Source organism: Myxocyprinus asiaticus, chromosome 41 (genome assembly GCF_019703515.2).
Source record: "Myxocyprinus asiaticus isolate MX2 ecotype Aquarium Trade chromosome 41, UBuf_Myxa_2, whole genome shotgun sequence".
In the NCBI taxonomy this organism is placed as follows: domain Eukaryota; kingdom Metazoa; phylum Chordata; class Actinopteri; order Cypriniformes; family Catostomidae; genus Myxocyprinus; species Myxocyprinus asiaticus.
The window spans coordinates 10,156,485-10,171,041 of NC_059384.1; the positions used below are offsets into that span (position 1 = coordinate 10,156,485).

The window sequence follows — 14,557 nt, forward strand, 5'->3', positions numbered from 1 at the left end:
TTACCACGAAGATGCAATGTCAAGAAACCCTAAAACGACTGTAAAAATGACAATATAAACAACTTTACAGCTCAAATAATACAGAAGTTTTAACAGAAGAATGAATGCAAGTGCTTTTATAAAATTATAAGCTTCACAGTTCTGTTTAAACCCTCCAAAAATTGGCCACGCTTACTTTCATTGTCACCATTCACTTCCATTGTCTCACTGTAACCTCGTTTCAAACATTTGCGTCAAATCAAAAGCTAATTTGCATGTGAAAATAATGAGCTGCAAATTTACGGCTAGTTTAGATTTTTTGTATGGGCGAGTCTAAATTAATTTTTGTGGTAATAAACATTATGCCACAAATGCTGTCGATTTAGCTTAACTTTGAATCCGGAACATTCCTTTAATTTGGGCAAGAATATAATGTTAGAATTCAGATATAATGTTTAGAATTTTGATACCCTTTCTCTGGTTGTCATTAGATTCAGGACTAGGCTTGCATGGTTAGAAAAAGAGTTCCTTATGGTTTGTGAGTTAAACTGTACAGCCCTAGTGCCCTCAACTCTCATGAAACTTACCAACCACAACCTGTTATATATGACCAGCTGTGGATACTTCATTATGGTGATCTTTGTTGGAGATTTGTCTTGTCAAATTAAACCAGCAGATGTATTTAAACATACTCCAGCCTGAGTGAATTTGTATGCCACTTTTTACCTTGGTCTTTTGTGTTTTAATTTAATAGACTAAGTGTTTGAAGGTAAAATGTGGCCAGTGCATGAGCTTTTTTTCTGATTTGATTTTAGATTTGTGATTATATTATATACATATATACATTATAAGAATACAGTATATGCAGGATATTGTCTTAAGTAAGTTTTATTGAGTCTTAATAAGTTGATTACATTTTTATATCTTTTATAAGTTCAAATGATTAAAATGAGAAAATTCTCGATTGACTAAAGGTTCAAGTTGATCAATGTCAGATTCAGAAGCAAGTAAATGCAGTAGAATGTCTAGCTACTGAACCCTTAGTCTTCTCATGCTAGAAACATGATGATACTGCATTTCTCCTTATTTAAAGCCTTCTTTTCTACCCCATACAGCAGAACCCGTGGATGTCCTAAAAGTATTGCAATTTCCCACTGTCCCAGAAGGAGTACAGAAAACCTCAGGATTTTGCACGAACCGAAGAGCATCACAGCCAGACACTGCCTACACAGTAGGCAAAAATGCCCAGATCACTGCCCCAACCAAGCAGCTTTTCCCAGGTAAGCCGAACCCCACGAACATCCCTCCAAATCCAGCCTACCTTTAGCTGCGTTTAAATGTGCCTTTTGTTGCGGTTGCCAAGGCTTTTGACAGGAGATGCCATCCCTGATTGTGGAGGGCCATGTTTCACTCAGACTCTTGTATTGTTAAGCTGCAGGAGAACTTTGCTGAAATCTCCTGACCACAGCATGACTTGTCTGCTTAGTTGCTTAAGAAATTAACAGAAACCTTAAAGGAATAGTTCACCCTAAAGATAATTTTCTCACCCTCTTGTCGTTCTAAATCTGTATGACGTTTTTCCTTCTGTGGAACACAAAAAGAAACATTTTGCAGAATGTCCAAGCAGCTCTTTTCCTTATAAGGATAGAAAGCAGTTTTTTAAACACAATACAATTTGGGATGTGTAATTAGAATGTGTGATTAAAATGTTGCAACTGATGCAGATGGTTTTTATACAGTGGAAAGCAGATGCATGTTTATGACTTTTTTATAAACTCATATATCTGTTTTTTTATTAAAAGTTTCTTGCATCTCCCCTTTTAAACTGGAAACAAAGGATTACGTCTGATAAATTGCCTAAAAGGCAAATATTGTTGAAAGGTTTTCTAATTTTGTGCTTATTAATGAACTATCCATAAAGGCCAAATAATGCATGCAATAATAAGGGATTCCTAAAATAATGCTATGAGTAAAATAGACATAAAGCCAGAAAATGTTTTGCTTGTCAACTCAACAAGCAATTAGCTGTTTGGAAAGAATTTAAACCAAATGAGCTCTTCAGTGAACTTTTTACCTGTCTTGTGTTGTTTTGTAGATGGTGTGTTCCCCAATGACTTTTCCATCCTAACCACCATCAAGCCCAAAGCTGGGATCCAGTCCTTCCTTTTGTCCATCTACAATGAGAAAGGCATCCAGCAGCTAGGTGTCGAGGTGGGCCGCTCCCCTGTCTTCCTGTATGAAGATCAGATGGGCAAACCTGCCCCAGAGGATTACCCCTTGTTCCGCTCCCTCAACCTAGCCGACGGAAAGTAAGTTAGGCCTGACGGCCGCAGACTAAGTGTGGAGTATTTTTTTAGTCCTATTTAGATCCAACCTCAAAGAGATAGACTGACTCCAAACAGGGTCAGACAGAGGTCAGTCATCAGCCTAATACAGCTGGAAATAATGTCTTGCCAGACTATGTTTTTGTACTCATAGCCAGCTTAGTCCACCAACTAGTCAATTTTGAAAATGTGTGTTTTGGTCATCCTTGGCAGATATACAGTATACTCATATATTGGAAACATTTATCCTCCTGATACCCGAACGTGACTGCTATGTGCATTTTTCATTTCACATTTTTGTTTGTAACTAGTAGCACCTAATATACATGCAAAAAATAATAATAATTCTAGAGCAAATAGTTTTTCTTAAAATTGATGGCAACATATGTGGACAGTGTGACTAAGTTATTCAATTTGAAATAATACCAAGCTATAGAAAGTCTGATTTTTTTGTTTTATCAAATTGTTTAGTATGTTTCCAGGAGTGCTGGTTATTCATGTTTTTAAGACGTTACAGACATTCAGAAATTAGCATTATTAATTCTAATTCAAAGTAATGGCCAGCGTCATCCAGTCACTGCCAACCATGTTAAAATAAAATATACATTATAAATTCTAACTCGATGTACTGATTATCATTGTCCTATGTCTGACAAACATGTTGAGTTGTCCAAACATCATCTGCAGCCTGAAACTGAACTTTTGGTCAGATTTGAATGTACTTAGATGTATAGAGAGCTATAGGATACTTTTAGCTCCCTATTTAGTGAATGACTTAACCTCCAGTGTGCTGTCTGCCTGCACTGGTCTCATAACAGTTTGAAATGCACCTTATTTTCATCCTATCTCAATATAAAGCTTCTGAAAGCAAAAATGGTCAGCTTTTGGATAACCCCATTGATTCTCAATGTGATAATGCACAGTAAATTTGTATTTCTAAGGAAACAATGCACTAAAGTACACATAGGTGTACATTGTGTTTAGCAGCATGGGGTTTCGTGATAAATCCCTCAAATTTAAAATGCATATCGGATGAAACTAGAGACTGTAATCTTTTGACTTAAACAGGTTTCAATGTAAAAACTTAATTAGGTTTCTTACCAGATGTCGTTACGTTGCCGTTTCTCACAAAGACAAACTCCGCTGTGATCAGCGCCATGTTGTTTGGTCACATGACTCCGTGCGTCAAAAATGCAACCCTTTACTGACAGAAAAGAGTCTTTTGAATTGAGATCAGTCAGTTTAAATGAATTTAAATCATGCATTGCATGTAGCGAAGCCAAAATACAACATCCACACATGTGGACACGGGGTCGCACAAGGTTATACACGCACTGTATATCACTGGTTTCCTCACTCAAATGACAATTTGAGAGTCATTTCAGTTGACAAGAGCTGACAAGTACACAAATAAGAAACTCAAGTGACTGTTGAGGTGTTAAATGTAGTTTATTTTGCAGGCGAGCCAAAGAGAACCCACTCTGACTTTGGATTGATGAACTGAAGCAGAGAGGGCCACAGGTGATCTGACCTCAGCCATTAGCCTTCAGTGTTCTGTTATTTTAGAAAGATGGAAAGTTGGATCCATTGGGGTAGATGTTTGACCTCTGAAATTAACCTCCTGGATTACGTCATCTAGTCGAGTTTCCACTTAGGTGCTCATACCCAAGCGAGGAGATACATGATAAGCTTGCATAAGTAATTGTATAAGCATAAACAATTGCAAAAGGATCTCTTGAAACTCCAAACGTTTTGTTTAAAACCCAGTTTCATTTAGATTTTTCTTGCAATTGACTCCTTATTGCCCTGAAGCAGTATTTATTTTCACAACCATTTTTATGTTAAATAAACTGACAGTGTGCAATATAATTCAATAGACATGTATTTTTGGGTCTTCAGAGGCTTTATTGAAGGAATCAGTGAGTCATAAGCTTTTTGAGTTATTCTTTAGGGCAGCCGGTCATCTCAAACACACCACTTTACTTCAGTGAGGTGTTTTGCTCCAAAACCAGCAATATTTTCTGTGTAGGATTTTAGAGCTTATGTTTCTGGCAGGGATTTAAGATTAAATAGACCTAGACTGGGCTAATTCTGCCATTCCAAATCTCTCATGCAGGAAGAATTACTGTGACAAGTGGAGTTTTTGTCATTTTTATAGCTAAAGTGATTAGCTATCACCATCTTAATGTAACTTTAAGGCCATGTACAATATTAAACAAATAGATGGAGGACCTGGATGCTAACTGCACTGTAAAAAATAAAATAAAATAATTTGCTTTATGTCTAAATTAACTCTTATTTGTTTTATTATGATTTACTTTCTCTGTCAAATTACTATTCAACATGAATAACTGAACCTAACTGCATTTCATTACCATTACAAAAGTAATGTTTAGGATTAGATCAAGTAGAAACAGATTATTATGATAACAATTTAATGTTACCACTTTTTATAGTGCATACAGTATTACAATCAGAAAAAGCATGCCGTCTGCTGAGACATGGAAAGATTCATTACACTGCTGTATATCCTTAGGGAAAATTGGTTATTTCTGTTCTGAATGGATCTATGACTCTAAATTAATGCACTTGGCAAGTCCTATAATATTAACAGTATGTTTTAGTTACCTAAAGGCATGAATGGTTTTACACCACACAACTATGAATGAGTTTTAGAAACAGCAAGGTCTGTTCCAGTTAAATGCTGCCAAACACTTAAATACACGAGCTAGAATAGAGGTTTTCCCTTCTAATGAAGTGGATTATAGGAAATTGATCACCCCCGTGGGTGCCATTGATATGCCTTTGAAATTTGACTGTGGCTTCTTACTAAGAGCCTAACCAACATTTTCCTTTTCCAACTTAATGTTTTGACTATACAGTTCAGTTTCTCTGTCTCACCTTCCTGACACACACTTTCTACAATGTTCACAGTGTCTGTCATGCCAAATAACTCACAGGGGGATTTGGTTTGGGGTTTAATGAGTTTAATCCAGTGTTAAACATGGCCAAAGTTTGAAGGTTGGAATGTGGTTCAATCAGGCCTGGAATGTTATATCTCAAAGAAGGAAGGCAAATTTGTCTAAGGTTTTATGTAAGGCACGTGTGGCGAATATGAGGGGTGAATAAATTATGACAGCCTTTAAAGGGACAGTTCACCCAAAATGGAAAATTCTGTCATAATTTATTCACCCCTCATGATGTTCTGAACCTGTCTGACTTTCCATTTTTCATCCGTGGGACACAAAAGGAGATGCTAGGCAGAGTAAGAGCTTTAGCCTTTTTTGTTCCAGAGAAGACAGAAAGTCAGATAGGTTTGGAACAATATGAGGATAAGTAAATGATAACAGAATGTTAATTTTTGGGTGAACTATCCCTTTAACTGTTTGCTGTGGTTGAAATAATCAACTTTTACTTCCTATCACAGGTGGCATCGTGTAGGCATCAGTGTTGAGAAGAAAACCGTGACTATCGTTGTTGACTGTAAAAAGAAGTTGACCAGGCCTTTGGGCAGAAGTGACCAAGCTGGTATTGACACCAATGGTATAACTGTTTTCGGCACCAGAATCCTGGAGGAGGAAACTTTTGAGGTAAAGCTGATTTCATTATACTAGTGCACATCAATTTAGGATCAAGTTTAAATTGTGCAGTAGTTGCTGTCTTTAACATTATGAATAACAACATCTGAAAATAGGAGAGTAAATCAGAGCTTTTAAAGGAGTTTACAGTCCAGCTTTGGAGATCTCTGCATGCAGCAAACTGTTTATTTAATCATAAATAAATCTAGCATGGGGCAGGAATTAAAGGAATAATTCACCCAGAAATGAAAATTCTCTGATCATTTACTCACCCTCGTGCCATCCCAGATGTGTATGACTTTCTTTCTTCTACTGAACACAAACCAATATTTAGAAGAATTTACCAGCTCTGTTGATCCATACAATGCAAGTGAATGGGTACCAAAACTTTGAAGCTAAAAAACACATAAAGGCAGCATAAAAGTAATCCATTCGACTCCAGTGGTTCAGAAGTGATTTGATGAGTGTGGGTGAGAAACAGATAAATATTTAAGTTCTTTTTATTAACAATCTCCACTTTCACATGATTCTTCTTTTGTTTTTGGCAATTCACATTCTTCATGCACCTACTGGGCAGGGAGGAGAATTTATAGTAAAAAAGAACTTAAATATTGATCTGTTTCTCACCCACACCTATCATGTCATTCTGAAAATATGGATTTAAACACTGGAGTCATATCGATTACTTTCATGCTGCCTTAATATGCTTTTTGGACCTTCAAAATTCTGGCCACCATTCACTTGCATTGTATGGACCTACAGAGCTGAAATACTGTATTCTTCTAAAAATCTTTGTTTGTGTTCCACAGAAGAAAGAAAATCATACACATATGGGATGGCATGAGGGTAGAGGTCTGCACTGGCCTTAAAATGAAACTCGACCCATACCCGAGACCAGGTGTACCCTACCGGCCTGAACAATACCATCAGATTTTAAGCCCAAACCCGAAATCACTTACTATCTAATTTCTTCTCCTAGCAAGTACTGTTGTCATTGGCTATGTTTTATGTAAGCATATAGGCAACATTTGTAACAGTACTGAAACAGTAAACATACACAGTTTTAACAAGACACCGCAGTCCCTTAGTACACTAGAGCAGAAGGGAAAAAAGCATTGATTTACCGTTTATTTGCTGAAACTTCACTTGGTGCAGAACAATCTGGAATAATATGAAACAATGCAACAGTCCCCTCTATGCAGCCTGAACTTGTTTAAAGTGTTGAACCTTTGTGGCAACTACGCTAAAAACAATCTAGACGCAGTGCAAAGAATGAAACAGAGTGCAGGTGTCTCAACATGTGGTTTTGAAAAAGTTATTTTTAACTTGACATGGTGTTTAAAATATGCTTGTCCTGCGCGAGACGCTGAAGAAAAAGCGAGACGCAGTGCAAATGTCAAAGACATTCATCCAGCTTGTGTTTGAACAATGGGAAAACAGAACAGATGCGCACAAAAAAACGTTCGGTGTGAACGGAACCTAACTCGTCCGTTTGCCCGTGTCTGTGAGTGAGAGCGCGTGCGTGAAACAAGGTTGGTAAGCCTGTTTATTTTTTTTCATTAATTACAAACCCGAACCTGACCCGAACCTGAAGTCCTACTTGAAAAACTGACCCGAACCCGGTCCAAAACCCATCGGGTTCTCGGGTCCCGTCAGGCCCGGGTCGGGTTGCAGACCTCTACATGAGGGTGAGTAAATGATAAGAGAATTTTCATTTTTGGGTGAATTCCTTTAACTAAAATAAGTGTTCTAAAGAAGTTTTTCAATCCTCCAGATTTTGTGGACAAAGAACACAGAGAGATTTTCACGAATGCCACAAAAATGAGTTTGTGACTTGTTGTGTTTGCTATCAGCTAACAGCCTTTTACATCAGCATCCCATTCATTTGCTTTACCTTTTGTCACTCCAAGAGGAAGATCTGTGTTTACGTTTGTTCTCCATGACAACCTGTTGTCACCATCTGTTTATGTAACATGATGGTATGCGGGGTCAGTGATCACTTTAACACAATGCTGTCTCTCCTGGTAATTGCCACTTAAAGGGATAATTCACCCAAAGGTGACAATTATGTCATTATTAACTCACCCTAATGTTGGTCCAAACCTGTATGACTTTCTTCTTCCATGGAACAGAAAAGAAGAGATTACAGTTCACTTTCATTGTATAATGTTTGAATATCATTAAAGTGAATGGTGAAAAGGCTCCTTTTAGTGTTCCAAAGAAGAAAGAAAGTCATACAGGTTTGGAACAACATGAGTGTGAGTAATGATGACTGAATTTTCATTTTTGGGTGAATTATCCTTTTGAAAAACAAGTCCCTTTTGAATCAAGTATAAATAATTCTGCAATGGTAAAGGTGGATATTTGTCTTTCTGCTTGTGGGCTAACTCGGGATCACACAGACAAGCCTTGTGTAGCTGTGTACCTTTAAGCGGTTGGGTTTTCCCCTCACTTTCTTTTATGAAGGCTTCTTTCAACTTGGAATTAAAGCTACTCAAAGCCAAAGGAGACCTCTTAATTCACAGATTGCTCTCAGCCTTACTTGTATCTGGTGGCATCTTTCGACATGACTGGCTCACAAATGGTCATTGTTGAAATTATAATGCCTTTAGACTTTAATAGAGTATCTAAATCTCTTATCAATATTTGTAAAACTTTAAAGTAAACCCTGAATACATTAAAGGAATAGTTCACCCCAAAATGACAATTCTGTCATCACCCTCATGTAGTTTCAAATCTATATGACTCTCTTCTGTGGAATGCAAAAACAGATATTAGACAAAACGTTAGCCATAATCACCACTAACTTTCATTGTATGGGAAAAAGAAGGTCGTATGGGTTTGGAACAACATGAGGGTGAGTAAATTATGAGACAAAATGTTCATTTTGGGGTGAATTATGGCTTTAATTGGTGCTACTTGTTCAAATATTTTCACATATTACAGTATAACATATTATAACATCAAAGTATTAGTAATTATTTATTCATGAACACCATTGTTTTTTGTGCAGTTTTGTTGGCCATGTAATTTAGCTATTTTTTTTTTCACACCCTCTATCTTTGTTTTACTTATGTGTGTGTTTGCTCTATTATGCTCTCTTAAAAGTCACAATTAAAGCAGTGTGGAATGTGCAGGGTCAAAATGAGTTAAAGTTGTAAATAATGGCATACAATGACCCGATTGACAGGTGATATTGAATGCATTGCTTCTTGGTAATGAGGGAGCCAGCTGAGGTCTGTGGTGTGTGTTTGTTTGTGCGAGAGAGTGTTTATTTAAGTGGGGGGGGGGGGGCACGACTTATTACCCCCATCATCTTATCTGACTTATTACTGACATGGCTTTAGCTTCAAAGTCATTTTTTACAGGGACTTGTTGTCACCTTGGTGATTTGACTTGTCTGATTGGCTGCCCTTTGCTGCCCAGTCTGTAGTACCTGATTCTTCAAGGGCATTTTCAATGCCTCATTATTATGTCTTTTTACCCCAAATACTATCCTTCACTTATTGGACAGTTATTAAAAAAAAACCTTCGATTTAATCACCTTGAACAAAACTGAAAATGATAAATAAGTATTTTGTCTAAAAATAAATGTGATTATTTCAGGGATTCTCATTAGCTACATAAATTTGCAACATTTAAATTTTTTTTAAATAGTTTATCAAATTACCTCAAAATCAAACTTTAGACATTGCATGCAATGATCTCATGGATGAGGAATAGTTTCCAGTCTGTAGTGACAAACAGGTGTTTAGGAAAGTACTTTGGTAGTTTTTGTTGCTGTTTAGTGTTTTGAGAGAAAATAAAATAAAAAATGCCTTTTACCCCGGGGAGTCTTTAGTCCAGTTGTACCTTATTATATTAATAATAAATTTTTACCATAATTTATTATAAAATGTATTAGTAAAATATTGAATAATTTATATATATATATATATATATATATATATATATATATATATATATATATATATATACTGTATATTTTAGAAATAATCAATCATTAAATAATTATATTAATAATATATATGTAATAAATATTATAGTGCTCATTGTTAGTTCATGTTAGTTCATAATGCATTAACTAATTAACATACTGTATTATGTATTTTAATGTTAAAAATGTATTAGTTTATGTAGAAATTAACATTGACCAAGGTTAATAAATGCTGTAAAACTATTGTTCATATTTAAATATTGTGTTAACTATGTTACCTTATATAACCGTATTGTAAAGTGTTACAATTTCTTGTTTGTTGCTAAACCTCCTGTTAACATTTGGTATTCCCTCTGCTTAGAAAGGAAAACAGATATCAATAAAATATTAGTAATTTAAATAGAGGTGGTCTCAAATACATTGTACCTGCAGTGTTTGGAAGTTTTAACCTAGGCAGATTCTTCATTTTACCCCTTTGCTCTTTAAATCAACATATTTATAAAAAGCTGCGAGAGGTATGCCCAGTATTTGGATTTGACATGTCAGTTGGGGATTGTATGGTTTGAAACACAGAGTTCTCTGTGTGAGAGCATGAAAAACTGTGTCTGTTCCCATTGCATGGCTACTTCAGAAGTGTATTCTGGGAATTATGGTGGAAATACCTGGTTAAACCCATAGGAGTGACATCCCATCCTGGCCCTGGATGAATCAACACTTTGTAAGGCATGTAAAGAAGCCTTTGCTTTTTGCGGAATCTAAATTAGTTTGAAAGTGTACAATGTACTATGCTAACAGGATTATTGCCCCCCAAAAATAAGGATATAGACATAAAAAAGCAATTGTAAGAGAGTTTAATTTTCTATCGCACTTAGTGTTACATTTCTCTATCTACTTAGAATGAATAAGAAGCTTTCTTTGGCCCACAGGGCTTCCTCATACCTATGGCCCTGCTACCCCCTTGCAAAGTCAATGAAAAGTGTGTTTGCCAGTTGCTAATAGCCATTTTGCCTGATAAAGCCCCCCAAATATCCTGGACAGTCATGTATAGTTGTTCTCCCTGACTGAACTAGCTTAAGATCAGAATGTGAGATACTGTAAAAGCCAAATAAAATTTGCTCGGTTTGTTTGAGTATCCCAACCAGCCAAATATAGCAACATTGGCTCAACCAATGGCATCGCTTTGTGACGGAACAGTCTGTTTTTCGACCAATGGAAGGTCTGTGTTTTGAACAGTGTTCAGAATACATCTATGAAAACAACTATTATTTTTTGCAATTTTGTTTGCGGCCACTAGAAGCATACTTCACCTGCTTTATGACAGAATCATAAATATTTATTTGTTTTGGTTCTGTTTTTAGTAAGAAATCTGACATAGATTGTTACGTTGGTTACTTATAGACCTTAGGAAAATATTTTTTTCAATGTTTTGTCAGTGGAATGATAAAAAAAACAAAAAAAAAACAAAAAAAAACACTTAAACAACTGTACAACCCATTGAAGAGACCGTTCGTCTATCCTCCACGCTACTGGTCATTCCTGTCAAAAATCAAAGATGGTGCTGCTGTGAATAAGGTCTATAAGCTTTGAACAATAGTTTGAGAAAAACATATTATCAGATCTCCTGAGTGGCAAGATTATTATCTTAATTGCTACATTGTCTGAGAGGTGAGGAAATTGTGCTGACCGTAGCTAATAGTGTTGGGTGTGTTGTGTGGCCAATCAGCTTGCGGCTCTAGGCTTGGGTACTTCAAAGGTCACTGCTTCTTTTGTTTCAGATTTTTTGTACACCACCATCGACTTACACCAGTTCTGTAATTAGAGCCATTAAGTACAATTAAATGACCAAAGAAAATGACCAAATTCTCTCATGTTGTAAAACTAAGACGTTATGGTACTTAATGGCAGCTTTCCTACTGTGCTACACCACTATTTGAACAGTTTACTGTAAGCTTACGCTGGGGTCTGTATCTTAAATAGTTTTTCACACACTGAGCTTTCAAGACAAACTACATTTTTAGAACAAGGCTGCAATATTTACAAATGACTAGTGGGTCATTAGCAAAAAAAAAAAAAAAAAAAAACTGAGTGCTGCCCTTGGGATGTTTTGTTAAAAGGTGTTTTAAGAAAGGAAATTGTATATCCTTTCTTTTATGCTAAAATGAGAACTTTCCTGACCCATGACTTATAAAGAAAAGTACATATTTTATATGTTAATAATATATTTATTTTCAGTATTACTTTTATATTACTTCTTTATCTTATTTATGTATACATTTTGGTTGGTTTATACATATTTTTTATAATTATTTTATTTTTTATAATTTGTATTTATTTTATTTTATTTGTGTATTTTTTTCCTTCACCTGTACTTGTCTTTATTCATACATTGTTTGATCTTATTGAACATTTATATAGAAAAAATCCACAGTTTTAGCACTATTTGCGAACTTTTCAGATGGTCCCTTTCCACACTCTCCAGAGTATTAGCATGTTTTAGCACAATGTGTGGACTTTTCAGATGGTCCCTTACCCACCTTAGGCAAATTGTCCAAGGTATATCAATGTTTTTTTTTTTTTTTTTTTTCTTTTCTCCCCAATTTGGAATGCTCAATTCCCAATGCATAGTGGCTCGCCTCAATCCGGGTGGCAGAGGACGAATCTCAGTTGCCTCCGTGTCTGAGACCGTCAATCCGCGCATCTTATCACGTGGCTTGTTGAGCGCATTACCGCGGAGACCCACATTATAGTGACCACGAGGAGGTTAACCCAGTGTGACTACCCACCCTAGAAACCTGGCCAATTGGTTGCTTAGGAAGCCTGACTGGAGTCACTCAGCACGCCCTGAATTCGAACTTGCGACTCCAGGTGTGGTAGTCAGCTCCTTTACTAGCTGAGCTACCCAGGCCCCCAACTTATATCAATGTTAAATTAGCGATCTGGAACGATTTCACCGTGATGCCACCTGACCAGCTTAAATACAGGACAAATTGCGTCCCGTATTGATTCGATATGGGATGCATAATGTTATGGGGGGTGGCAACCCTAGTTGTAAGCCTACATTACTGTGTATCTTTGCGTAGCTTTTTCCTGTAACATTTTACCTAGGTTACACAGGTCAATTGCTATGTCCCAAATTACGCACTATACACTATACACTTACAGAATACACTATGCCCTCATCCATGTAGTGTATACATTTTCAAAGTGTAGTATCATCCCAAATGTAACACTTAATATTTTTTTACTACATGGAAGCATTCACCACTTAACAGCTGATGGAAGTGACATTTCAAATGCACATGGTTGCCACTGTTTAACACTTATATCTAAAATAATGAACATATTCACACAGCATGGGTGATGGTAAAACATTCAACTCACATTTGTAAGGTGCTGTTTTCAAACTCTCATTTTTGGGTTTATTGGGTTCAAATTAATTGTTTACAATTGTTTTGTCAGACCAGCAACTCCGCCTAGCATCTCCGCCCCTTCCGCTATGTAATGCAAGCCACGGGCGCTGAGCAGGGGCAGGGCCAGAATGGTGGCATGGGGTGGCAGCTGCCACTCTAAAAATTAGCTTTGCCACCCCACTTGCCACCCCAACTCGTATCCCATTAGCGTCCTGGAGAGGGTGCGCAACAGCTTAACCCATCCGTGTCACGCATGGTCTATAACAACATTCCACCCTCTCCCTAAGTGTCCAACGTTCCACACTCCGTTTTGACGGCTGAAGCAGTGCATCATCTGGGTACTCGTAGTACACTTCTATTTGTTGCATTATCAGTATAAACATACTACTCACACTACTTACACTCCAAAATGACATAGAATAGTGCATAAGTGTGTATTTTGGGACGCACCTTATGTATTACAGAAGGTGTGTAAATTTTGTATCTATGGCAGCAAAGACAAAACTGCTGCTACTACTCTGTAAAATAGTGTAGTTATTACCTCAAGGGGCCATTTACACCAAACATGTTTTTGTGTCTGTCTGAGCTAGTTTTCAAAAAAATTTGCGCTGGATGGATGTCTTGCGAGTATAGACCATTGCAAGTTTCATTTGTTCAGCATCCTATGTGTTTTTTTTTTTTTTGGTGCATTTTTAGAACATTGCATTTTAAGTGTTTTTTAGCATATCAAGTTTAAAAGACACAGACACTTGGATTCTGCGCTTCTAAGGATCTATTTTTCCTGACCTGACCCTTTGTTGCTGTAATGTTGTCAGGTTGATTCACTCATATTAATTAATATTTTTGATTTGAATAAAACCAGTGAATCTACTGCAGATGTTACTACTCAAAGCACATTTTAGGTTACCTGACAGTGTATACTGCAAGTCAGACTTACACTGAAATGTGTTTAAATGAAATAGATGCTCGTGGGACCAGCATTACAGTGCGCTGGCTGGGCTTGATGCTTCTTAGTTGTTTTACTTAAAGGGATAGTTCACCCCAAAAATAAAAATTCTGTCATTTATTACCCTCATGTAATTCCAAACCTGTATGACTTTCTTTCTTTCATGGAACATTAAAGGAGAAGTTTAGCAGAATGTCCAAGCTGCTCTTTTCCATATGATGAAAGTGAATAAGGATCACGACTCTCCCTGTACACTTTCATTGTGTTGGACATTCTGTTAAATAGCTCCAAATATTCTAAATGTCTTTGTGCTCGTTTGGAACAAAATGTGTGTCTAAAGAGTGAGTGAGTGAGTGAGTGAGTGAGTGAGTGAGTGAGTGAAT

The 14,557-nt window shown here is 36.7% G+C and overlaps 1 protein-coding gene across 2 annotated transcripts in view; it reads left to right on the forward strand.

Moving 5' to 3' along the window:
• LOC127432052 (collagen alpha-1(XI) chain-like) overlaps positions 1–14,557 on the forward strand; it is a 105,336-nt gene that overhangs the window by 7,502 nt on the left and 83,277 nt on the right. For both annotated transcript variants that reach the window (XM_051682824.1, XM_051682825.1), the window contains exons 2-4: positions 1,095–1,259; positions 2,075–2,288; positions 5,731–5,893. In XM_051682824.1, coding sequence (XP_051538784.1) covers positions 1,095–1,259; positions 2,075–2,288; positions 5,731–5,893 — 542 coding nt within the window. The remainder of the gene's footprint in view (positions 1–1,094; positions 1,260–2,074; positions 2,289–5,730; positions 5,894–14,557) is intronic.